At 46.5% G+C, this 27056-nt stretch overlaps 1 protein-coding gene across 2 annotated transcripts in view; it reads left to right on the top strand.

Annotated features, from left to right (window-relative positions):
• SLC22A23 (solute carrier family 22 member 23) overlaps nucleotides 1-27056 on the top strand; it is a 172130-nt gene that overhangs the window by 19492 nt on the left and 125582 nt on the right. For both annotated transcript variants that reach the window (XM_082730877.1, XM_082730878.1), the window contains exons 2-3: nucleotides 19115-19218; nucleotides 24926-25080. In XM_082730877.1, coding sequence (XP_082587003.1) covers nucleotides 19115-19218; nucleotides 24926-25080 — 259 coding nt within the window. The remainder of the gene's footprint in view (nucleotides 1-19114; nucleotides 19219-24925; nucleotides 25081-27056) is intronic.

The following is a 27056-nucleotide window of genomic DNA, read 5'->3' as shown; positions in this document are numbered from 1 at the left end:
CCCAGAGCTCAGCTTTGCCTGGTGCAGAACATCACAGACATGGAATCACACAGTGCGCACACTTCTGTGTCTGCTGCTTCCCCCAGCAGCATCTTTGGGATTCGTCTGGGTCTGGGTTCTGGCATAAACCCGCAGTCGCTCCTTTCCGTGGCCATGCAGTGTCCCCCCGCACATGCACACCATGTTTTGTTTCTCTCCTCACCTGTTGATGGGCCCGTGGATTGTTTCCTGCTTGTGGCTGTGACACACAGACTGCCGTGAACATTATAATCCGAATTTTGTACGTCCTTTCCAGTCTTTATTCCCTTTTAGCTCTATGTTTAAAAGTTGATTGACAGGGGTGCCTGAGTGGCTCAGTGGGTTAAGCTTCTGCCTTCAGCTCAGGTCATGATCTCAGGGTCCTGGGATCAAGCCCCGCATCGGGCTTTCTGCTGGGCAGAGAGCCTGCTTCCGCCTCTCTCTCTCTCTCTCTCTCTCTCTGCCTGCCTCTCTGCCTACTTTTGATCTCTCTGTCAAATAAATAAAAAATAAATCTTAAAAAAAAAAGTTGATTGACAGAATCAGATCAGCTAGTGAGAAATCTTGACTTGTTGATAATCTGGGTAAGGTTCCTTCTTTGTCTTTTCTTTTTAAGGGTGGAAGCTAGAGTGACAGGGTACCTGAAAGGGGGGGGGCTGGTGGCTGCTGTCCCTATGGGGTGGGAATCTCGATACAGTTTCCCTACCGAAGTTAGATGTGGATTTTCCACTGCATGGGGTGGCAGGGGTGGGGGGTCGGCACCCCTGCCCCCTGCATTGTTGAAAAGTCATCTGTAGTTTCATTCCATCTGTGACACAGTCCCTGAAGCAGCCAGGACTTCATGCCTATTTTGTAGCTCCCTCCCACTGGTAGGACCTTGGTGAGAACCTCCTTCTTCCTGTCTTAAAGAAGACCCAGGTAGGGCGCCTGGGTGGCTCCATTGGTTAGGTGTCTGCCTTCTGCTCGGGTCATGGTCTCAGGGTCCTGGGATCAAGCCCCATGTCAGACTCTCTGCTCATTGGGGAGGCTGCTTCTCCTTCTACCTACACCCCACCCCCAACCCCACTCATGCTCTCTCTCAAATAAATTAAGAAAAAAAAAAAAAAGATGACCCAGGTATCCCTTGCGAGAGCAGACAACTCAAGGGTTAAAGAATGTTTGGAACGAACCCCGAACAAAACCTGCGGTGCAGCTATCACGCAGCCCATGGCTGAAGGCAAATAGTGCCAACGGCCCGGTTTATAGGGACCCCCGGCCAAGCGGAATTCTTTTCTGATGGAGCCTGCCCTACAGAATCCTATTTGTTCCTTCATTGGATTAAAGAGGGAATTCGCAGGCTATTTCTCAACAGGGCCAAGGGAATGAGAGAAGGAGAGTCAGCCCTCCCAGTCTGGCACCTCCTGTCTAGAAACCTTAAAGGAGGCCATAGAACATAGGCAGACATTTCTGACCATTTTTAAACATACGAAGACGTGGTGTTTTTCATAGGGCTTTTACATCTCTCTGTGTTTGCGATTTGTCAAGAAGCATGTCTATGCTTGTGCATACGTGTCATCCCACAATGAACTGCGCTTTTTTAAGGCAGGTTAAGCAACCAGTGATGAACTTTCAGGGACTAACGGTTTAGAGGTTGGAGACCCCCGCGTGTTCAGCATCCTGGCTCATTGATCATGACGGCTGTTGAAGGGACTTGAGTCCAAGCAGAAGGTTCTCCTTCCATTTGGGTATTTAGTGCTTTGAACAGCATTTCTGCACAGGAGCAAAGAAGCTTGGTCCCTTTAAGTTTTGCAAAAGCAGTCCCATGAGTAGAAAAAAAGACATTTTTTTAAAGTGTCTTTCATTTTTAAATGATTTTAATCATTAAATCATTTCATGATTTTAAACATGGGCTCTTTCATGGGCTTCCAGCCAGCTCCCCCCTCCTAGCACTGAGTGGTTGGGAGGCGTTCAGGGTACGTATAGCAGAGCCCAGGGCATCCTGCTCGGGGTGCTGCACAGAGAAGCAGGGTCGGGGGTAGTTAGCATGGGGCTCAGTGTGGAAGACCTGGGTCTGAATTCCCGTGCTATCTCTTCACCTCTGTGAAACACTGGGGGTTCCTTAGCCTCTGGGAACCTAACTGCCAAGGTAGGGATGACACTTTGTGGGCATCAAATGAAATGACCGATGCCTGAGCTCTCTCAGCAGAGTGTGTCTTGAGTCCTCTTCTGCCAGGAGCTCCCACCGGAGCTGGGAAGGCCGTCATGCAGTCAGCTCTGCTCATGTGTCAATGGGATGGCTGATGGCACTGTCCCAGCCATTACCTTTAGACCTTTGAAACTGGAAGTATGGAAGGTCACCGGACATCACTGAGACCAGCCCTGGCAAATGGCCGCCTTTGTGGCATGTGGCCAGCCAGCCGATACCCCAAGCTCTCGCTTTGAGAAACCCTCTTCCTTTAGCTCCACCCCATCTCCAGGCTAGTGAACTGCTCCTCATTGAGGTCCATTTCCTAGGTCCCCTTATATGCTCTGGTTCTCAGAATTTCCCTCTCTGTTCCTACTCCCTAAAACATCCTGTGCAGCTGTCTCAGCTGAGACATGAAAGCAGTTCACACCGTGGTATAAATGACCGATGGGGTCAATCCTTCTCCTTTTTGGGTTCATCCAGGTCTTTAAAGCCGTTCATCAGTGACTGATCAACAGCCTACAACCCACACACCCACCACGGGTAGGCTGTTTTGAAAGGCTTTACTACCTCCCCACCCCCCCACACACACACCCTGAAGGGCCAAAAGGCAGGGATTTAGTGGTCTTCCTCCCAAAGGCTGAGATCCTCAATCAGGTATTTCTAACAACAGGAGCATCAAGCAAAAACTAAAAGAAGGTTTGCTTTTGGTGAACATTCTAAGTGCATTTAAAATCTGTAACACAGCACGAAAGGCCCCTGCGGGACCTGCCCCCTTGCTTGCCACCCCTTCATCTCCACCTCTGTGTCTGGCCCAGGCGTGGCTGTCCCTCTTGCCCCACACTTCTGCTGTCTCCCAGTACAGCTGTCTCGCTCTCCCAGAGCCCCACGCCTGACCCGGGCTGGCACAGTTCACGGAAGGAAGTTGAGATGAAAAATGGGAACTTTGACTGTCTGATGCTCTGTCCCAGGACCTGTAGGATGTCTGCCATCAAGGCCCTTCATTTCTCAGAGTTGTCATTTTTATTCCTGGCCTTTTTCCCCCCTTACACTCTAAACCCTCATGAGCAGGGATGGTGCTTCCTGCCCTATTATTTTTCGGGGATGTGGCACTCGGTAGGGGAGTGATAAAGAGTGCTTAAATCTTGAAGCTCTGCCATCCTCTGACCTGTGGGTGAGCTCACCATTGGCCTGGACCAGCTGCTGGCTGTGAGACAGGGATTCAAAAAGAGAAGGAAAACCTACTTAGGCAAGCGCAGGACCTGAGAGCTTGGGGTGACCTGTTTTGAACATCATATGAGGTTGAAGGCAAAGTTTGAGGGACGTAGGTGACTTTATGACATAGGAAGGTCAGTCACTTTTCCTTTTTTGGAGAGGAATTTTCTGTTCCACCCTTCCACTCATGGGCAAGTTTGAGGATGAAGACTATCTCACTACGAGGTATGGTCACTCTGGTGGTTAGAGGATGCCACGAACAGGGGTCTGCACCTTGCACATTTTCTTGAGATTATCATCCACAGGACTGAGAATACACCAGAAGGGGATGCACCAGTCCTTTCTGCTAATGTCTTAGTTTGGGCTTCTCTTCCAGGCGATCATGCCACCTGTGTTTAAATGACACGGACCCCTGAGGAGCCCATTTCCCCCGTTCCACGTCTTGGGTTTGTCACTGATAGACCTGGAATAGAATTGAACGGTTCATGCTAAGACTTGAAGATACACTAAAAAAACCACCACAACACTTTTTAAAAATTGCAATAAAATATACATAAAATAGAATTTACCATTTTAACCATTTTTAAGTACATCATTTGGTCACATTGTTCACATTATTGTGCCTCTGTCCCCACCACACACTTCTCCAGAACCTTTTCATCTTGCCCAACTCAAACTCTGCTTCTCTGGGGACAGTAGACTACTTTTTAAAGAATGAGAGAGTCTGCAGTTTCTTATAGAGTACGTTGTCACTGGACGTGGGCCGATGACGGGCTGGCCTCCTGCAGGAGGAATGGCAACAAGCAGGGCAGTTACCTGACTTTTCAAGGGGGCTGGCTGAGTCCTACACAGTTGATTTTTCTCTTGCTGCAGTTGACCTTTGGCCTATCACTTCCTAGGAGTACTTAATGTTTGTCTATCTGTTACCAATTAGCTTTTTTTTTTTTTTTAAGATTTTATTTATTTGACAGAGAGAGAGATCACAAGTATGCAGAGAGGCAGGCAGAGAGGGGAGTGGGAAGCAGGCTCCCTGCCGAGCAGAGAGCCCAATGTGGGGCTCCATCCCAGGACCCTGAGATCATGACCTGAGCCAAAGGCAGCGGCTTAACCCACTGAGCCATCCAAGTGCCCCAATTAGCTTTTATAATCTCTTGCAAAGACAGAGGAAAATTGTTATCATTTTTATTTTCTCTGATTGAAAGTAGAAAAAAATCCCTATGCCTGCTTTCTTTTTTTCTTCTAATTTTTAATTTAAATTTAGTTGATTAACATGTAGTGCATGATTAGTTTCAGAGGTGGAGCTCTGTGATTCCTCTGTTCCGTACAGTACCTAGCACTCATTCCATCACGTGCCCTCCTTGATGCTCAGGCTTTCCGTGTCCTTGGCTTCACTTGGCCAGCACCCCACCTCGCCTCATGCTGATTGCCACGGCTGACAGGGCTGTTCAACTCTGGCCTTAAAAATCCCAGAATTGTCATGTGTTGGAATTTGCATTGTGATCAGGCAGTAGGTGGGGAAGAGCACACAAAGTATGCATGACAACACCTCTCCTATTCTGTGGCCCAAAAAGACACCCTCTAAAGGGGAGGGAGGTTTCCAAGGTCAAATAAGTTTGGGAAGGGCCACATGCAGATCCCCCGTCTTCAGAATTCATGATGCATGTTAACGGAGTCAAGGCTCTGAGAAATCCTGCAAATGAGACCCCGTCTTCCCTTTGTTTAACTGGATGTCACCATGCATTCTGTGACCATCGATTCCCTTTCTGAGATGCACACTTATCGGTGCCCCGATGGTCTGCTGCCTCGAGAAGATGCTTCCGCTGCTGACTCAGAGGTGAATGCTTTTAAAGGTGCAGCTGTACACGGGAGCTCGGCCCGGGCAGGGTTTCATTTACGGGCCATTCGCATTATCTCATCTTTTGCTTCCTGTTCGCCTTAGAGAGGGAGGAAGCACGGAGAATACCTAATGAGTGGACTTGGTTGTCCCGTGACAAGCTTTGTAAAGGCCGTCCTGTCGAATCAGCAGTTTGTGGAGAATATTAATGTGAGTTGTCTGAATTGTACCTTTTCAGAGCATGCCTTGGTGCTGGCAAGGAATTGAGGTGCCCCCCTCAGCTGAGCCAGGCCAGGCTCCCGAAATGCCAAACACTGAGTGCAGTTAGCGCTACAGCAGGAAGACCCCCATCTTTGGAGGATCACTGGGAGCAGTACAGCTGCTTACTGTGTTCGCCAGAAGGGCTTCTAGTGACAAGTTCCTAGGTGCTGTCATTCTAGTCTATGAACAGCCTATGCTCTGGAGCTCTCCATCCCCGGCCCATCACCAGCCTTCAATCTTGCGTCACTCTGGCTGTGCCGCAGTCTGAAGAGGGCTGAGGACATCTAGGAAAGCCACAGTAGAGCGCTATTGGGAGACCACCTGGGACCACGGCTTAGTCACTTTGCAGCTACTTTGGCTTGAAAGTGTCCCTGTTCCCCTTTCTCCTCTTGCTGAGGTTCAGACTGGCTCACGTGTTCTCCATTTCTCTCTCCCACATCTCTATGGGCTCCTGCGATCTGTCCTCAGAATTGATTCCCGCAAACGGTACCCTCTGGGAGATGATTCTAGCTCAGACTTAAGGATGCTTTGGAGATTTGTTTGAGGCAGGGGCTTGGAGAACTAACTGCCAGTGAACACGTACCCAGGATGTCAGAGGCACCCACAGTGGAAGGCGAGGGGCCCTCTCCTCTCTGTCCCACTTGAGGTAGGACGCCGCCCCCCCACTTCTCGCCGCACCCCCCTGGGGTGTCTCTGCACGTCGGTGCTCCCCGCCCAGCTCCGGGCAGCTGAGGAGACAAACTGCATAGTCACATTTTGCTGTCACATTGCCAGTTCAACCCAGTGTTTTTAGGAGATTAATAGTTCAAGGGGAAAAAAAATGTAAACACCATTTTGGGTAGAATGGTGTCGTCTGTTGCTTTTTCTCCTTTTGGTCAGAGAAATAGTTTATCTAATAGATGACAGTGGAGTCTGGGACCCGGTGCTGTGTTGCTGTTCCTATAGGCTGCAGAAGAGGTCAAAGTGAAGGGCGTTGCATCCTGAGGTCTGGCAGAGGACTTGGTGAGCATGCAGAACCCCTGTGCCAACCTGTGCCTGGTCTCTGGGTGGTTCCTCCCCAGCTGGGAATATAACCGTCCCCCCCACCCCCCCCACCAGGGGTAGCTTCTCTCCTGGCCTCTCCCACTATCCATGCTGGTGCTGGCTAGGCAGACAGGACGCACAACTGGTAAAAATACCTTCTTTTGGATCCTTAGTCTGCCTGATGAATAAGGCAGACTGTAAACATCAAAAGCCTTTTTGAAAGTAGCTTTATTCCTCTCACATTCAGATATTACTTACCAACAGACAGCAGCCCCGCGGAGCTGCTGAAATGACAGACAGAATTAATGAGTGCTAATCACCCTGTGCCTGTTACTACACTAGACACAGTCTTTATAGGATTTGGACTCCTAGGAAAGCGACCTCATAGGTTTTATGAACCCCATATCGCACGTTGCAACTCGGGCCCCAAGAGGGGACAGGGTCCCACGAGTATCAGAAGGCAAAATGAGAAAGTCCGGTCCCTCTGACTTGGAATCTTCTCTCAACCATTAGCCAGCTCCCAACAGTCCCATTCGGGGCCTGGGCTCAGCCCCCATGTTAGGTTATAAGTTTCAACCTCCAGGCTCCTATTTATCCTCTGATGCTCTTCCTCAGAGATAATGGTAAACTACAGCTTAGCCCAAGTGCAATGAAGACAAAGGTCAGATCAGTAAAAATTTAAAATGTTAGTTGTGCTCTGCTCTCCTTCGACCATTTGTTGGGCTCAGTAAGCAGGGAGAGGGTGCAGGCCAGGTATAAGACGAGGGCTCTGTGCCCTCTGTTGGGGAGGGGGTGTTGACTGTCTTCACGGAAAAGGTGATCCTTCCATTCACAGTTGTTCTGCCTTCCAGTCTGAGTCAGAGGAAGCATAAACATCCTTTTTGAAGAGACGTTTGCACCAAATATTCATGTCCTTTCAAGATGGTGAGAGCAGTGTCGGAGCAGGAGAAGGGCTGGGTTAGCTTCTCAACTATTCTGATTCGTGTGTTATAAAGATGATTGTTGGACAGGAAGCCCAAGATTTGGTCTCCATTAGAATGTTGACCTTGGCTTTTCCCAGCATTTTGATGCTAACATTTTCTATAAAAAATAAAGACACTGGGATATTCTTATTTCTAACCACCACCGTTTATGAAGCACCTGCTATTCATGGGCTCTTTACAGGTTATTTTTGTTAAGTCACCGTAACGACAAAATAACACCAAAGCCTGTCCTACTTGCACCGCCGTACTGTTCTTCCATGTACGGGAAGTGTCGTAGCCTCAGCAAGACAAATGGCATATAACCCGTGGCAATGCAATATAAACCACGGAACTGTTTTTATTTGCATGAACCAGAGATGTTTCTTTGAGTTTATGGAGAGGGAAAGAATAGGAGTTTTCACCAGACAGGGATTTAGAATCTCCTATTGAAGAGCCATTTGACTTCCCAGTAGTTGCTTTACCTCTCTTGGCCTTGGTTTCTTCATCTGTAAAATGGGCACACTGATAATAATACCCATGTTGTAGGATCGTTTTGATGCCTGAATGAGAGCAGTTAGCAGAGTGCTAGACAATGGTAGGTAATTAACAAATGTTAGTTCCTTTCTTCTTAGAATGGTGCGGGCTCCGGGGTGGCTCAGTCTGTTAAGTGGCTGCCTTTGATTCGGGTCATGATCCCAGGGTCCTGGGATTGAGTCCTGCATTGGGCTCCTTGCTTAGCCGGGAGCACACTTCTCCCTCTGCCTGCCATTCCCGTTTGCACTCTTCTATGCTCTCTCTCTGACAAATAAATAAAATCTTAAAAAAAAAAAAAAGTACTGGATTTATATAATAGATTTGCTCTATTATTAAGAGAATTCATTAATTCATTATTCATTATTCATTGTTTTAAACAAATTTCTCATATACCCACTATTCTATTGGTTTTTATAATAAAACTAGAATGATCTTTCCCTGAAGGAAAATTGCTAATAGTGGAAAGGTAAGTGGAAACATTTAAAACTATATTGCCTGTGTAAATTTTATGTAATAATTATGTATTAATTATTTAAATTAAATTATATTTGAAGAAATGATCCCAGAGGAAAAAAGGGTTAGGAGGTACATGGCACCATGAACACAAGCAAACCCAAAGAACATTTTGACATCTGGGAGTCGGAGTTCCTGCCTGAGGATGTACCTTTGTACCTTCTCCCTTCCAGACATTAGACTGGAGACTAGGGTCATAGAGATAAGACACGATGTCTTTCTTCCAGGGACTCACAGTGTAGTTCCAGGGTTACGACCTTTAACTGTGAAGGGCCAAATAAGTATTTTCAGCTTTGCAGGCCATAAGGTCTCTGTTGTAACTACTCAACTCTACATAAGCAGTGGTGGTGCCTAAGCCGCCAAAGACCGTACCTGAATGACTGTGGCTGTGTTCCAATAAAACTTTATTTATAGAACAGGTGGAAGGGCCATACTGGGCCAACAGACTGTAGTTTGCTGACCCCTGAGCCAGTGAAGAAAAAGTTGTAAACAATAGTCAATTATAATACATCGTGATATGTAGTCTGGGTGTTTATCCTGAGAGACGGTGCCATAGGAGTACAGAGGATGGAGACCCGATCCAGTGTAGGAAGAAGAGACTCCCCTCAGTTGAGTTTATTAAACTCAATAGAGATATGGAAAAGTGTTCATTTGAATCTTTGTAATTTCATACCCCTTTCCCTCTTCACTTGTGTGTTTACAAAGGTAATATATGTTCATTGACAGAAGAAGCAGCAAGCAGTATAGGAAGTCAGCATACTAGGGCCCACAGGTGATGGATACACCATGTTAAATAATTTGGGTTGAAAAGAGTCTGACCCTTTGAGTAGGCATTGAGCCAGAAAACTTGGGGTCTCTGTGGGTATTGTGGGGCAGGTGCAGAAGAGCGATGCAGGTAAACAGCATGAGGCTTTTGGGGAGCTGGCGGGTGCTCTGACGTGGCTGGACCACGGCAAGGGAGGGCAAGCGGGGTGGGGCAGGCATGTGAATGGGAGGTGAGGGGCAACTCGGGTCAAAAAGGGAATTAACAGGCCTGTGTTAAGTCCGATCAGAGCCTGCCAGCCGATGGGAAGGGATTGAGGCATTTGTGTGCAGCAAGTGAAAGATGATTTTCCTTTAGCTTCTGAATTCTTCAGTGATGGATCACCTGGGTCTTCAAATTCTTCTCATTCCAAAGGTCCCCTGACCCTACCGTCAAAAGTTTTCTATGCTTGGCTCCTTCCAGAATTAGTGGAGCTATTTTAAATGTTAATGTTATAGTCCAAGTTTTGCTCATACATTATATCCTACTAAAAGATATTCTCTAGTCACATACAAAGCAACTTTTTAATTTTTCAAGTTAAAATTCTTCCTGTTCCTTAGTATATGTTAGTGCGTTCGAAGGACATTAATAGTTCCTCCTAATTAATGCTTAGAACTGTGGGGAGTTTTCTTTCTTGCCTGCTGGTTTTACAACAGGCCTTTTTAATTTATAGGGCTTACTCTTAATTTCTCCTTTCAGAGGTAGTTGGTGAGGGCCATTAGTAAAATATGCATTGCAGAATTTGGAAAGACTCTCCAAGGTTTTGGTTGATAGAAGGGCATTACTTATTTATAATTTCTGCTGCCTTGTGGGGTATATATTCTTTTCCCCAAATGCCATAGAGGGCATTATACCAAATGAATAGGAACATTCAATAATGTAAACCTCCTCTTAGAATAACACGTATCTGTATTTCCTTCAAGAAAAAATCCAGGAGAAATTCAGCATCTCCCATAGATGATCCTACCTCAACTACTATGGGCCTGTTAGGTGGTTATTTTCCCATCTCCTTTTAAAATCCTCTTCGGCAGAAATTTTCTATTTCTAGCCCTTTAAAAATGGTGAAAGTCAGGAGGAACCGGGGAAGCCCCCAGTTATCAACAGCTGAAGCATTGTAGCTTCCTGCTCTCTTCCAGGGAAGGTGACAGCAGAAGGACAGCCCACAGTCACAGTTGTCATTGCTAAAAAACCCAAAGAAACAAGACCAAGATCACCGCGTGAGGGTTAGAATGAATCTAAAATTACTATATCCATCAGAAACGGGACATTGCGAAGTTTAAGAAGTGTAGCCAGCTTCAGTGCTGTGGTTTGGGATGGGTTTCCTGCAAACGACAGGGAATGCGGGATTTCTAGGCTAAGCGCGTCCTACACCTAGCATGAACAGGCTTGCAACAGACTTCTGGTACCACGGTTTCCTTCAACAGGCCATGTTCGGTATTCTTGGCACTAAGTTCAGAAACAAAAAGAAAATTGAAGAGCAATTTGAGTAGCAATTAATGAAAAACAGAGAAACAAAACTGAAAAAAAAAAAAATCTTCCAGAGTACCTGGCAAGGGCATTCATTATGTCATTTAAGGAAGCTTGCAACGATGCCAACTTTAATTGGCAGTTGTTTTGGCTACTGTTGACAGTGAATCTCCTAAAATTGGAGGATGAGCTTAGATGCAAAAAGCAGAGAGCAATTTGGGGTTTTCAAAACATGCAGCATATCTTGAATTTTGATGGAGTCTTTTAGGGAAAAATAAATCTATGTACTGCTAGATTTTAAAAAAATACTTAAACACACAAGGTAGCATAGGCTGTCTAAACGTAGCTAATGTGCTTTATGAGTCTGGCTCACGTAGCGTGTTTCTCTTGTCCATCTGGGACTAGTCTTGCAGGTGGACATGTGTGTTCTTGTACATTTCTGTTGTTTCCAGTTAGGAAATGTAGAGACGGCCAATCTCTGGTAGAGAAAATGGAGGTTCATGTTTTGGTGGTAGGGGCGGGGTGTGGGGGTGGAGGTGGCAGAACAATGCTGACCTTATATTTCTCTAAATTCCTGCAACTCAGGAGGTTTGTTTAAGCTTCTGAAATTTTAAGTGGCATTATCCCCTTTGTAGTGCTGAGCAGGAGTGTTTCCTTTTATCTCAATTGACTATCCTCAGGTTTAGCACGGAGGACTTGCAGTGGGATCTGTGAAAGCCTGTGGTTTCTAACAGAGCGGGCTCAGAGGGGGATCTCCACTACAAGAGATGAGACTTGGGGAAAATTTTCTTTTTGGCTTTAGTCAATACACATTAACATAAGTAAACTTTAGGCTCTGAAGATGTGGTTTCTTTCAAGGCTTAAGTTTTTAGATTGTATTAAAATGAATATCCTTGAAAAGGGTTATTTGTCATTTTTAATGACTTTTGTCTTAACCCTAATGTCCACTCATTCCACCTGCCGCCATGGACATATATATATTTACCTATATTTTTCTCTCATTATACAGTTTGTAGATTAATTGTAGAAAGTTTGAAGAAGTCAAGAAAAATACAAACTCAAAAATAAAACTCAGTCTTGGGGCACCTGGGTAGCTCAGCTGGGTAACAGCTGACTCTTGCTTTCGGCTACGTTCGTGATTTCCCGATCCTGGGATGGAGCCCTGGTTGGGGCTCTGTGCCCAGCGGGGAGTCTGCTTGAGTGCTTTCTCTCCTTCTCTGTCTACTTCCACTTCTTCACTCTCTTTCTCTGTGTCAAATTAATTAATTAATTTAAAAAAAGAAAGAAAACACCTGTCTAAATAAATAAATAAATAAAATTCAGTTTTAATTCCACCCTCCAGCAACCATCACTTTAAATAGTTTTGTTTTTCTGATAATTTCCCCATATACATGAATATCTCTTCTATTCACTGGTTTTTGTGTTTTGTGTTTTTGTTTTTATTCTGAGGTTTTCTCATGCCATGATATCATGAGCGTTTTTCTTAATCATTAGTTTCCAAAGGCAGCTTTTGTTTTAATTGAAGTAGAGGTTGACATATGGTGTTAGGTCAGTTTCAGGAGTACAGCAGTGATTCAGCAAGTCTATACTACTCAGTGCCCATCACCGTGAGTACAGTTACCATCTGTCATCATACATATTACATATTACATACATATTACAACATTTTTGGCTGTGTTCCTTATGCCATACTTTCCATTCACATGACTTATTTATTTTCTACCTGGAAGGTTTGTACCTCTTAAGCCCCTTCACTTATTCTACCCATCCCCCCACCCCCGTCCCTTTTAGCAGCCACCAGTTTGTTCTCTGCATTTCTGAGTCTGTTTCTGTTTGTTCATTCACCTGTGTTATATTTAGATTCCACATATAAGTGAAATTGTATGATATTTTTCTTTTTATGACCTATTTCACTTGGTAGGAGATCCTCGAGGTCCATCTATGTTGTCACATGTGGCGAGATCTCATTTTTTAATAGTTGAGTAATATTGTGTATATCAAAAGCAAAAATTTTTTTTTAATATTTATTTGCGAAAGAGAGAGAGAATGAGAATGAGCACAAGCAGGTAGAAGAGCAGAGGAAGAGGGAGAAGCAGGTTCCCTACTGAGCAGGGAGCCTGGCGTGGGGCTCAATCCCAGGACCCTGGAATCATGACCTGAGCTAAAGGCAGACACTTAACTGACTGAGCCACCCAGGTGCCCCTCAAAAGCAAAATTCCTAATGGAAGTAGAGTATCTCTGCACATTTAGTCAAGTTACCACTTTTTATTCTTATAAGTTAACAACCAGTGAACATCATGGCACTGGGGCCTCTGTGGCCATCTCTGGATCATTTCCTTGGAAAAAGTTCCAAGAAGGGGAGCTGCTGGGATAGAGAGTACACTGTTTGACGTAATGTGATGTGTATTGTTAAACTGCCTTCCAGAAACACAGTGTCTAGTTTACACTCCTAGTACAGATTTGTACCTCTGTGTTTCTCCTACATCTTTGGGAGATTAAAAAAAAAATTTTTTTTGAAAACAAAATATTGTGCTTTGATATACATTAGTAAAATTGAGTATTTCCCAAGAGTTTTTTAACCAATTTGTTTCATACTTTGTTAACTGGATGCTTTACCAATTTCTGGTTGGAACATTAGTCTGTATTGTTACATAAATGCTCATTAAATATCAAGGATATTAACTCTTTAGTTATTGTTGGGGAGTAAAAAATCACTGTTTCTCCTACCCTCCCAGGCTCTGTGGCTGGGGCCCTGGAAATTAGACTGGCAAAAGTTAGATTAACAAGAGAAAAACTGAGTGTATTAACACATGCAGGGTGCACACATAGGAGAGGAACCCAAGGGGGTGTGAGAATTCAGGCTAATCCAACATCTTCACAAAGAACAGGAAATTTGTAGAGATGTGACAAGACAAAGGAAAAGGGTTTTGGCTCTTTTGGTGGGGGTCGGGGTGGGAGTGGCGGGGTTGGGGTGGGCAAAGGTGGGCAGATGAGTACGTGGGGACACTGATGGAAGTCAGGGTTATTTTAGTAAGTTTTGTTTGCAGACCCATCTCTGTGCAGACTTTCTGTCTTCTTCACGGCCATAAAACTTCCCCGGGAGAGGGGCTTTGTGGCGGTCCTCATTTCTCAGAAGTTTCTGCTTTTCAGTCAGAGAACCTCTCAAGAAGTCTTCTTTCTGTTCATGTTGCCTTCAGCTCAAAAGGAGCCTTATGCCAAACTGGCAGATTTTGGAGTGGCCTATTCAGATTCCCTGCAATATATTTAACAAATATAAAACTTTATAATTTTGTTTATGGTATTTTTAGTGCATGGAAGGTTTTTTTGGATTTTTTTTTTTTTTTTTTTTTTTAGAGAGAGAGAGTGCATATGCACATGTGTGCACGACCTGGGGGAGGGGCAGAGGGAGAGACAGAATCTTAGGCAGCCTCCAAGCCCAGCATGGTGTCTGACTTGGGGCTCGATCTCAGGGCCCTGAGATCATGACCTGACCAGAAATCAAGAGTCAGACACTTAACTGACTGAGCCACCCAGGCACCCCTAATGTGGGAAGTTTCAATTAGTAAGTTAAATAAATCATTTAAGCAGTAATTTGCATAACCTAAATAATTTAAATGAATAGTAATTAAATAGTATGAGTTAAACTTCTACTAGATTATAAAATCTCTGAATTTTTTCCTTAGGTAGTTTTTTTTTTTTTTTTTAATTCCCCCTGGTTTTTATCTTTAGGGATTTCATTGCCACTTCAAAGCTGGACAAGTTATCTGTTTTCTTCCAATATTTTTATGTTCTTGTTTTACACTTACTTTTTCATAGAGTTTATTCTTGTTGAAAATAAGGTTATTTTCCTTGTGTCCCATTTATTTTTGCATCTTCTTTGGAAATTTCATTAGTTTCCTTGATGAGTATTTTTCTACTCTGGCAAGTCAAGCAGTGAGAGCATTCCTTTGAAAGTAATGTAAATTTTATTTCTTTTCTTTTATCTTGTCCTTAAACCATACAGGTAGAAAATGGTCTGCCAGATTTACAGATTTTCCATAACCTCTGCCTTTTTTTTTTTTTTTAATGGAACACATGCAGCTAAAATTGAAACCACTTTTTGGGGTCATCTGTCTCACTGTTTAGTCATGGCTGGCAAGTGTCCTGTGGCATCACCAAAGACTGTCGCTGGTCTTGGGACGATGGCAAAGAGAGCAAGCCTAAGATTGTGAAATGGGGCCATGACTTTAACGCTTTTATGCTTGTGTTAAACCTGCTGATGAAGTGTTAACATGCCTAATTAGGGGTTGTTTTCATTGTTCTGTAGGGAATGGATTTGAGGGAGGCTGGAGTTAATACATGGAGAGGCTCCTATGAGTTCAGGAAGAGAGAATGGTGGCATGGTCCACATCCTGTTCTCACTCTACAAGCCCCATCCCAAGGAAGCTGAATCAGGAACAAGGGTACAACGTGCAGATGACAGAAGTTACTCTAGGTATTTAAGGAGATTGGGATGGAATACAGGGAAACAGTATTCACTAAACTGCAGGAGCAGCTGCAGACTGCCTCCAATAGGTGTCCTAGAACAACTCCCCAGAACTAGCATGCCTCTGGAATCGGGTCACAGTGAGGGGGCCAGGGAGTCAGGAAGTCACCCTCCAACCGCTGGCTCAAGAGGACGCCTGAGCCCACTCCAGACCAAACCCCGGCAGATCTGAACAGCAGAGTGGATGTCCCTTGTGGTCCCTGCTGCTCAGTCGTCCTAATGCAAGTCATCCCCAAACTTAGATCTAGGCTGTCTGCTGGAAGTTACCTTAGGGTGTGCAGCTGATGGCCCGAACATAAACCCCATTAGAAACGTAGCTGGGAGGGAGTTCAGAAGTGGTGTCTTTAGCCTTCCAGCTCCCACTGTGGGAATGCCCTCGCTACCCCGTCCAGCTCAGCCAGGCTGCCTGGGGTGAAGCTGGAGTGTGGGCAGCAGGTGCGGGATACGTTGGAAAGGAAGAATCCTCTGGATTTGGTGGTTGATGGGGTGGTGTGCAGAGGCTGGAGAGGCAAGTGTCACACCAGAGACAAAGCCCAGTGTACATTGTAGATTTTTAGAAGTCTCTTAGTCCCTGCTTAGCGAAATGGCCAATGGCCCTATCTTATCAGGAGCGTGAGAACAAATTTTAAGAGCAAAGGTGATCTCAAAGCTTCCTCATACTTATGACGTTCTTTGGGAGCTATTACTGTGTCTGAACACATTTTGTCTTCCCAGCTCTTGTTTGTCAATCTGGGAGGTTGAAGTCAAACAAAGGGAGACCGTCCTACTGGATTCTGCCGGCCCTCCCCTCCCCTGCTTCTAGAATGTGCCTCCAGGATGGTGTTACAGACAGATGCCCAGGCAAGAGAGGAAGCTTATCACAGGAAGCCTAGAGTTAGTTCGCTTCTTGACTTAAGAGATGTTGTCCAATCTTGTGCGGGAATGAGGCCGTGGAGATTGCAGCTGGCTGCCCTACCCCGGGCTCCCTGCCCCTCCCTGAGGCTGAGAGCAGCAGTGCTAGGGGATGCTTTGGGCCAAGCTTCCTCTCCCCACTGGCCGTGGGAGCAGTTCTGTCTGTTTTTTAGTTTTGTTTTGTTTTGTTCCCCTCCAGCATTGTTAATTGATAGAAGTTGTGCGGTGAAGTGACCACGAGAAGTCTAACTAGGTAGCAACTAAAGCTGCCCAAGGTCAGGTAGGGTTATTGCTCACGTGGCTGAGTTCACAACAGTATCGGCGTTTTCCCCCCAAAGTCCCTGAATGCTTTTATTAAAATCTCTTTTGTCTCCGGGCCATCTAATCTAAGCATAATGTGCTCTTTGCATCCCTTACCCTCAGATAAACTCATCAATGGGAAGTCTGGGGGGAGGTGTGAGCGAGTGGTTCTCTGTCCCCTCTGCACCCTCAGCCGGCAGCTGGTGGCCGCCTCCGCAGCAGCCGGGGGACCAGGTCCCTCTCCTGCCAAGAATGTGCCACACCGGGTGCAGGACCGTGTGATGGGATTGGGGTGGTCACGATTCCAGGTGTTGGTGGTGTAAGCACCTCTTCTTCAGGTTATCCAGGTGTGCTTAGAGATGGGGCTCTTACTCTTGGAACTGACTACTTCGTGGGCAGGGTCCTGTGCTGGGCGGAGAGGAGAGCAGTCCACCCAGAAATGGCAGGGGACACAGGATAGACACACACAGTTAGTTAGGGTGCTGTAACTCCCATGAGAAGGCAGGACCTGCATTTCTCAAGCTGGGTACCACCCTAAAAGGTGTTTTCTTAAAAACATATTTACTCCTACCATCAACAGACAGATGACTATTGATTAGCCCACTGATAGTCTCCTCGTACAGCCCTGCATTTGCAGTGCAAGACAACAGCACCGTTGTGCGTGTTTCGTGCAGTGTTTGGCTGCATCCCGCTCGTGGAGAGTTGGTTGAACCCCAGCCCAGGACTGCAGAGCTCATTCATCATCTTCTGAGTGACAGGGAAATGGCAGGACAGGGCTGGCCACTGGTTCCCAGGCTTGAGCGGACCCCAGAATCGCCTGGAACGCTTGCACACTGCATTCCTGTGCCTTACCCCTGGAGTTCTCACTCTGCGTGTCTGGGGTGGAGCCCAAGAATTTGTATTTCCAGTATGTTCCCACGTGATGCCGGGGCTGCCAGCCGCTGGAGCGCATTTTGAGGACCACTGGAGTAGACACAGGAGAAGGTTCACCCTCTGGAGTAGAAACAGGAGAAGGTTCACCCTCTGAAGAACTCCTGTATCTGAATTCTTACGATTCTGTGAAACCAGCAGTGCCTGCTCCCCAGACACATGAATCATTCTTGACGAGAACCATGCCCACACCACCCTTTGTTGACAGGGTCCCATGCAGTCTGTGCCTCCCTTTTCCTGAGCCTGGCATTGGACATCCTTTTGGAGGCAGATGGGTAGAGGAGTAAGTTACTCTCCCCAGGCCTCTGGAATCTGGAAATTCAAGCATGCCATGGGTGCATCAGTGAGCAAATATGCGTCCCAAGGAGTCCAGGGGATGATGTGACAGGAGGCTGCCTTCTGGCTTTGTCCAGGCCAGGCGCTTGCATCTGTGGTGGCCAGTGCAGAAGCATGTTGAAGTCAAGACCCACAGCTAAGGCTCGAGGGTGGGGGGTGCTCCATCGTGCTTACCAGAAGTTTGAAAACAGAGAGCAGGACCAGAGCTTACAGTGCCCTGTAAGGATCCCCTGCATTATACTCTGTGTCTCAAGATGGACAGACAAAGGGTCAGGGGGGACAATTTGAGTAAGATAAAGCTAAGATCAGGTTTCACCCCAACAAATCCTGCTTCTGATATTTCCATCCCCTCTACCTCGATGTGCATCTCCCCATCTCCACTGACCTGAAGTTCTTTAGCCACTTATTTCTACCAGGAGGAGGACATTCAGTGGGGTGATATGGGGTGGGGGGCTGCAGGCTTCATAGTGTCACCAGCCAAGACCCTGCCCATTTGTTCCTGAAGCCGGAATGTAAGCTGTTTGGGGATCTGAGCACCCTGTCCTCATAGGTCTTCCGCTTGGATGCACATCACTTCCAGGGAACAAATGTGGGTTTGTCTCCTACTTCTGCAAAAGGGCGACAAAAACTTGGAGACTTGTTTTATTTATTTATTTGTTTGTTTGTTTGTTTATTGAACAATAGAACTGAATTGTAAGAAGAGGTTAAATGTTATATTCATGAATTGATTGGCTTTCCCTTCAGGTGGAGCAGATAGCTTTAGAATGGAATAAGGGGAAACAGAAGGGACATTTACGAGAAAGAGAGAAAGAATGCTTTTCAAATGATATTTCAACATTAACTGTTAACTTTGTGTTTAAGACTACTCACAAAGTGTGGGGGAGGTCTTGGGGATGGAAACACAGAAGGTGCTTTTCATTGCCTTGTGTCACGATCCCCTGTGCCAGAAGTTGGCAGGGTCTTCTGTTCTCTGGGCGAGTGCCAGTTCTGTGGGTGAGAAGGGGTGCTGGCCACAGGGACCATCCAGTCTTCTCCGTTACGGTCCCTTTGGTAGCTGGGGCAGAAGAACACATGACCCCGACATTTCCTGGGGTGCTGCTTGCGGACATTTATAATCTGTCCCAGACTAAAACATTACACTGCCTTTTGTGGGCAAATTCTTTTTCTCATTGTAGAATTTCAAACCCACTGAAGGGAGGTCTTTTCATGGTATGTGTGACTTGGTGCTACGAATGGGGTCCTGCCCCTTGCTGTAGTGATTGTATTGCCCTTGTGATTAACTATAGCTGGCCTCTGTGTATGTTTCTCTCTGATTTATTTTCTATTTGCCCCTCTCTAGTGGGATCTTGTGTGTGATAATGCCTGGAAGGTCCATATCGCTAAGTTCTCCTTACTGGTTGGATTAATCTTTGGCTACCTAATAACTGGATGCATTGCTGACTGGTGAGTACCAATGTGCCCGCTGCCCGAACCTTTGGAAGCCACAGCAAACCTTTGCTGGCTAAAGAAGAGTGGTCAGTGTTAGCTTACTGTTACCGAGTCTTTTCTTGGCCCTGGTGTTGGTGCTGCCACAGAGGGCCGAAGCCGTCACCTGAAGAACTCAGAACTAAGAGCCTTGGCCGGTGCTTATAACCATCCCTTTCCAAGGAGAATTTAAATTCATTGCAATTTTCCAGCCGCGAGAATCTAGCAACACCTGCATGCAACACAGCCCCATCTGCTCCTGGTGTTTATTGTTTAGTCGGGAAGAGCTTGAGGGCATAGGTGCAAGGCTCTGTGGAGGTAGATATACAAGATGCATCGAAAAAAATGGGGAGGGGATGAGCTAGAGACTCTACCCACTTGATCCAAATGGCTAGGGCGGTGCCGATGGGCATCTCGAAACACCACCCAGATTGCAGACAGGCACAGTTCTACAGTAGGCTTGGCCAGGAGACACTTCTGCAGGGCCCCTGGGGAGCCGGACCTTGGCAAGTGGACAGCATTTGGGTAACGGATGGGTACTGCAGGCAGAGGGAGGGTGGTGGCCAGAGGTGAGAATGTATATGCTTTACTTGTGTGGGTAGGGAGTTCTTCATGCCTGGAGCGAAGCGTGTGGTTCATGACAAGGTGATAAGGTTAGGAAGACAGAGAAGGGTCGTGAAAAGAGTTACAGTAACAGTAACGATGACAATGGCAACAGTATTAGCAGCTACCACTTCCTGATTGATTATTGTTGCCAGGCATGGTACTAAACATTTCCACGCATTAAAATATCCCATCCTCAGAGCACCCCTGGTAAGTAGGTACGATTTAGTATCTGTTTACAGTGGAAAAACAGAAGCACAGAAGTCTAAGTAAAAATCCCTAAGTTCACTCAGATTTCAAGTTGGAGAGTCCAGATTTGAACCGAAGCCCAGTGGCTCCCGAGTGTGTCACACTCTTCACGAGTGTGCGACAGCCCCCTGTGTTCACGAAGGCCACAGTGAGCACACGTCTGAGCAGGGAGGCCAGCGCCCAATGTTCATGGGGGTTTCCAGTAACAGGGCTGCTCCAGGAGAAAGGTGTGGGGTTGCCGGCACCTCTCCCTGACCTTGACATTCTTTTATCTTTAAAAGAACTTTCTCTGACTAAGGACAACTTGGACCCAGTGACATCGAAAGGGCCAAGAGTGATTTGGAGCAAATCCCTTACATCTGTGGCTTTGCTCTGCATTTACCCCCGTTCCCTGGTTAGCTGACAGAGTGGGTTGAGGCACTCCGGCAAGAGCCTGTATGGGGGTCGTGGGGCCCACAGAGGTTCTGAAACCACTCTCAGATTCTAGATGTTTCTTTCCAAAAGCAAACATCTATTTGGGAGTTGATTTGCATTTACAAGTAAGTGATTTCCTGTGTGTTCAGAATTTGCTTAATCATCATTTGTAAATGCTTCTTAAGGACACATTCCCTGGGAACAGCAACAGAGAAGCTGTCAGTGACCTCTGAAAACCTATACCAGGGCCCCCTGGAGGGACTTTTTTTCTTTTTTTGGGGAAGGCAGGATCGGCAGTGGGGGGAAGTAGGGGGAGTGTAGTTTTTTTTTTTAACCAAATCCTTGAGCTTACAGGTTTTCAGAGCAAACTATACTAATCTGAAATGTACTCTAATTCCAGTATTTTAACCATGAGGACTTTTGTTTCCCAGTATTTTGCACTGAAATAAGTTCGGGAGAGATACTAATGTAATCTATGCCACTTCTTTCTAAAAAATGCAGACTTGGCCGAGGTTTGGGTGTCCTTACTCAGTGACACCATCGGGAAAGTTAATATGGACTTCCATGAATGGGTCCATCTATAATGGCTTAAACTGTTTAGAATTTGGTTTTGTGATTTCTTTTTCTTTTTTTTTTTTTTTAATTTAATTTTTTTTGGTGGGCAGCTAAGCCAGGTTTCTTTAGCGACAGCAAAGCTCCCAAGGAGGGAAGGGACCTGAGGGGCTTGCTGGAGAATTCTTACTTCTTGCGCATAGCTGCCGTGTGGCATCCCTGATCACACAAGGGGCCCAGGGACAAAAGGGAGAGGGGGTTGGCGGTCTTCTCTTTAGGTCCCCAGAGCCACTGTTGCCTCTATGGTCCACTGTGCGTGGGCAGGGGGTCCCCAGAGAGGCAGGGCCGCCTGCTTTGTGCTGCAGTGCTGGAACATCTAGAGTGGACTTTAGTTCCAGTTTGAAAGTTTGGTGTTTTCCACCCTTTATTTATTCATTTATTTTTGACCGTTGACTCCTTGCTGGGGCCGTGCCGAAAGGGAAATAAGCACATTTAGAGGGAACTCCAGACCTCACAGCTGTCAGCACCCGTGTCACGGCGGCATGAGGAAGTTGATGAGGTCAGAGGTTAAGTTTCTAAGACTGAAGTCAGCACATAGTGAAACTCCAGTAAGACACTTTTTTATATAATTTTTTAAAAAATTAATCTCCACACCCAATGGGGCTTGAACTCATGACCCTGAGATCGACAGTCACATGCCCTACAGGCTGAACCAGCCAGGAGCCCCCGGACACTTTTTTCTTTAAAAAGTTACAGTGTCTCGCCCACGTCTTGCTTGGGGATCTACGTCCTATGCTGCCCTATAGCGTGTTAGCTTAGATGTTTGGGAGGGAGCAGCCCTGCCCATGCCCCTGCTGAGTGAGCCCCCTTCCCTCCAGTATTGGTTCTGTTACGGGATGTTGCATGCCTCTCCCTCCAGGAGCCCTCTGCATCCTGTCCAGCTGGCCCCGGGCCCTGGCCTTTCGAGGCTGTGCCAGAGGGGACCCCTTGCCCTCTAGCTCCTGGCTGAGGCTGGCCAAGGGCAGCGAACACCAGCTGGAGGTCTGAGAGAGAGAGATGAGAGTGGGGAGGCCGTTTTTGTCTCCAGCTGGGTCTTTGCAAGGCTGCCAGGGGCTGGCTGCCTCCCGCTCAGGGCCCCTCCACACGCCACGCCTCTCTTTCTGAGTTCCAAGACCATCGTTCCTGTTTCCGTTGCCAGCCCCAAGGTTGCTCTCACAGCTTGCCCAGCCTTTTGCGAGTAATCCCTTTACTGAAATCTCCTCAGATCACTCTTTTTACGTGGGGTATCTCCTTCCTGTCGAGACCCTCTATTATTTCCCTATGGCTACTGTGATGAGTTCGCACACACACGGTGGCCTGCATTTATTCACTTCCGGTTCTGTAGTTCACATAAGGCTAAAATCAAGGAGCCAGCAGAGTCGTATTTCTGGAGGCTCCAGGAAGGGATCCTCTTCCTCACTTTTTCCAGCTTCCAGCAACTGCCCACACTCCTTGGCTCGTGGCCTCTTTCCTAGCTAGCGCAGAGCCTGCCGTGACAGCCGCTGCTCTCGTGGCCACCTCTCTTTGTTCCCTGCGGCCGGAAGAGGACTTCCACGTACTTAGATTGGATCCACCAGAATCGTCACCTGGGCTCAGGGTCTTTAACCTCTTTTGCAGCTGTCACCCTCCCATGCAGGGTGACATATGCACAGGCTCTGAGTAGTAGGACGTGGACAGCCATGAGAGCCACTACCCGGCCCACTTTAACTCCCACCTCTGTGTTCATAGATTTTGGAGTGTGGTTTTGTCTGTCGTCTCTGAGGGGACGCCGCTCTGAAGGAAGCCCGTTCACGCTAAAACTCCAATGAGCATAACGTTTGCTGAGTGCCCACTACATCACCTGCACATCTCCACACCTGACGTTTGCCCCCTAGTTCCTAAAAACAATTTGTATTATTTACTGATGTTAGGAACCACTCGGGAGGGAGAGATTTAGAGCAGTTTCTACAAGTTAAAAAACAAACAAAACAAAAACAAAAACCACAATGATCTTTTCTAAAGTATCGGAAAAGGGAAAACCATGTTTGGGGGCATCCCGACTATAGACGTGTAGGGAGGAATCATATGAGCGAAACCTTTAACTATTTGCTCTGTGGAATGCATTGCACCTATATCCATCACCTCTCTTAATGATCTCAGTAACGCTGTGACGTCAGACAGTGATCCTCATTTTATAGACAAGGAAGGGAAAATAACAATGGAGAAGTTAGATCTCAGCTTCGTTTTTAAGAGACCAGCTAAGTCATATTCCAAATTTATTTCTTTAAGTGAATTGGGTTTGCATAAAACAACCTATAGAGTCTTCCGTGACAAGGGCTTAAGGATCCCGGCACCAGTCAAGAGAAGTAATGCCTAAAAACTCTGATAAGAGGGTTGACTCACATCAGCGTGGAGTTCGTAGCCCTGGCCTCATCTCACTAAACCCGTGTGACTGACAAGATTGGTTAGAAGCCTAAGAAATGATGAGTGAAATTGTGCTCTGTAGTTCCCTCCCCCAAATTTTCTCCAAATTACATCTGTTTCTTTCACAGGACATGCATTACTAAGTATTTGCTTCTTTCTTAACAGCTTTATTGCGAGATAACTTACATACCATGAAGCTCACCCATTTTAAGGTGTAATTCAGGAAATTTTAGTATGTAGACAGAGCTATAGAACCATCACCACACTCTAAATGTAAAACACTTCCATCACCTTGAAGGGAAATCTTGTGTTCACTTCCAGTCATTCCCCATTCTTACCCCAAGCCCTGGGCCACGAATCTACCTTTATGTTTTTATTTGTTGTGAGACTGTCACAAGGATGTGTAGGCGAGTTTAAGCCATATGGCTACTCTGTAGGTGTTTTGAGGTGCCGGATGTAGATTTTTTTCCCCCTTGGCAGATACTCCAGTTTTTCTGTGAGCTATCCTTCCAGTTCAAGCTGGATTTATTATAGTAATTTGTGTGGTGGAGAGTGCCTCCCCTGCCCCCGCCATGAGCTGTTGAAGGAAAAGGTGGAAAGATACTTTGGGAAGGATGGACGACAACTAGTGACCCCTCATTCCTGGGACCACCCCCTCTGCCCTGCCAACCACACCTAGAAGCACATCGCCCCCTAGTGGTCGCTGGTCTCGCACCAGTGCGCTCTGTAACCTGCCAACTTTGCGTGAGCGCTGCCCTTTCCCGAAACATAGTTGGCCAGGTTCTTTCCAAGCCCCTTGCTGCCTGGTGGGCTTCACTTCCAGGTCAACACTCCTAAGTTAAAGTTCAGACTCTCTTAGTTTAGTCTGTGATCCCATTAAAACTATTTCTCATCTTGTAGCTGAAACAGATCAGCAGCTGTTGGGTCCTGGACTCTGATAGCCTCCCTGGGAGGTCAGGTAGGACTAGTTAACAGCCCAGAGAAAGGAAACGAAGTGACTTGGCTCAGTGTTTGTGTTGACTCTGCAGCCAATTCCAAAGGTCAGTGATTTCTCAAGACGTTTTGTGCTGGGTGTGTCAAGGTTTGTGTTTAGGGAATTATTATTGATTTTGTTACACTTGCCTTGGATCATGCCTCTTTACCCTCAGAAAGAGACTTACAAAGAGGAATTGGGTCCCTGTCTCAATTCCATTTGGTAGCTGTTTGGACCTCTGCCCCCTTTTGTTCAAAGCAAGTTTTTGGGCTGAATTGACCCAGAGGGCCTCTCCACTCTAGATCCACCAGATTGGGTCTGGATGCCACAGAGCCTTTTAATCTAGGACTCATTCCACATCTGTTGATCGCTGGCTGGGTACTGGGGGTCAGTGTCGAGCATTGCAGCCCTGTCTAACGATGCTTCCTCATTTTTTCCCCTCTCCATATGCAGGGTCGGCCGGCGGCCTGTGCTGCTGTTCTCCATCATCTTCATTCTGATCTTTGGACTAACCGTGGCACTGTCCGTGAATGTGACAATGTTCAGCACACTCAGGTTCTTTGAAGGATTCTGCTTGGCTGGAATAATTCTTACCTTGTATGCATTACGTAAGTAGGAGCCTTCACGACTATCTTGAAGAAATTCGTTGGCAGTATTGCTCTGCGTGCTGGTGGTTTGGGATGGCAGTCTTTTGGAAGCACAAACTTCAGTGGTCTCAGCAGTTCCTAAAAAGTTTTCTCAGGCAGTGTCACCCAACACTCTGTCCTGGTTTTCAGCTCGGGCTCAGGGCTCACTGCAGGACATGGAGGGTTCACATAATTGCTTGGAGAAGTGGGGGACCGCCCTTAGCTGATATGGAGGGGCTTTTGCTTCCCTCCAGAATTTTCTGGGTTCACATTCTGTGCACTTCCAAATCCAGTGTCTAATCGGACATTCTGCACTTGGTTCCAGAACATACCAAGTACCGCTACTGTTGGGTCTGGGCTCAGCATTCTCTTGGGTGCTTTAAGAGTTGTTCTCATTTTTTTCTCTAAGTTTATATAGAGCCCAACGTTCCCACAGTCTCCTGTGTCCACCTGTAGCCTTATATGGTCTGGACTTGAGGCCTCATCATTGGTACTGGATGGGCAAATCTCAGCAATTTGTTAGTATTTGGGGTGAAGAAAAATGTCCTCCACTGATCTAACACATTTGTTGGCTATATTAATTCCTTTGTCAGGCATGGTTATATCTCATTTCTTTGTAGCTGGTGTTTACTAAAACAGTCACAAACTTATAGGGAGGAGGAAGGTTGTGGGTTTGATGTTTTACTTATTTTCTGGCTTTATACTTTTCAGTTACCTTGTGGGAAGATGTTAGGAATAACGTAAAGTGATTTTTAATATATTTTGTCTGCTTCTTGCCTCTGACAACATGGGTAGGAGTCCCATGTAGACAATGTCCAGTAGTTCTGATTCTCCTAGATTTGCATATTATAGACTCAGTAATACTTTTCAGGTAACCTGAATGTTTGTTCCTGGTTGTAGAGTATAGAAGTAGAATAAATTTGTAACATCGTTTTATTAGTCACAAAGGAAGAATGAGCATAGAGAAAGGTGACAGATGTGTTCTTCCCAATCTACAGTTGGCGGTTCCGTCCTCCTCTTCCAACACCGAACTGAATTGTCCTTTCTTGGAAATCACCGTTTCCAGTTTATTTGTATTTATTTTGGAATCCTTGTTTCCAGCAGGGAGGTGTTCTTTAGGAATGTATGTGTTCAAGGTCAGTGGGTCTGGGTGTTGGCTGGTTGGAGGTTTTGTTTCTTTGAACCAACCACATGGACATCAGGCTTGAATGTTCCCAGACAAAATGCCAGTGCCCATGTTTGGCCTCCCCTTCCGCCACCCATGGGCCATGCACACGGTCCATGTGTGTGAAGGAGGAGGAGGTTCTGTGCTCTTTTCTGGAGGAGAGCCCTGCCTGTATTCCCAGACCCTTGCCTGCCCCACATATGTGCAGGCGTGCTGGGTTTTCTCCTCAGGCAGCATCCTTGAGAGGGACTCCTGGTTCCCACAGGACAATGTCAAGCCGGCACATCCTCATGTATGCCATAAATGGAGATGGCTCTGCGCGTGGACAGAATAGAAGAACTCCGCTCAGGCATGGGGCAGGGAGCATTTCCTCTGTGTCACCAGCCCAGTGCATCTCAGACGCAGAGGCAGAGTGTTGATGGAAAGCTGCTCGAAGCCAGTTCTGTCTCGCATGTCAACCTCTAGTGGTTGGCTGAGGCTTCCAGAAAACACAGAGAACACTTTGGAGGACACTTCAGGACTCCCTGGGGAAGGGCACCCAGAGGCCTCTCCCATGTCTGCCGGCGATAAGGAAGGAGGGTGGGGAGGGCTGTGCGAGGCTGGCCCCCATCCCCACCCTCTCCCTGATTTAAGCCAGAGCTGGAGAGAATTTCTCCTGACCTGCATTGTTGCTGCCTCACATAGAACTGTTTCACTGACAGCCATTGTGACATCATGCCCTCAGCCCTGTGAAACCCATCGCTGTGGTACGGTGAGAAAAGAAGCTGAGGATGCGTTTTCACGAGATTGCATA

This window comes from Mustela nivalis (genome assembly GCF_964662115.1).
Source record: "Mustela nivalis genome assembly, chromosome: 5".
In the NCBI taxonomy this organism is placed as follows: domain Eukaryota; kingdom Metazoa; phylum Chordata; class Mammalia; order Carnivora; family Mustelidae; genus Mustela; species Mustela nivalis.
Note: the sequence above shows the minus strand (reverse complement) of the source record. Positions and strands in the feature narration are given on the sequence as shown.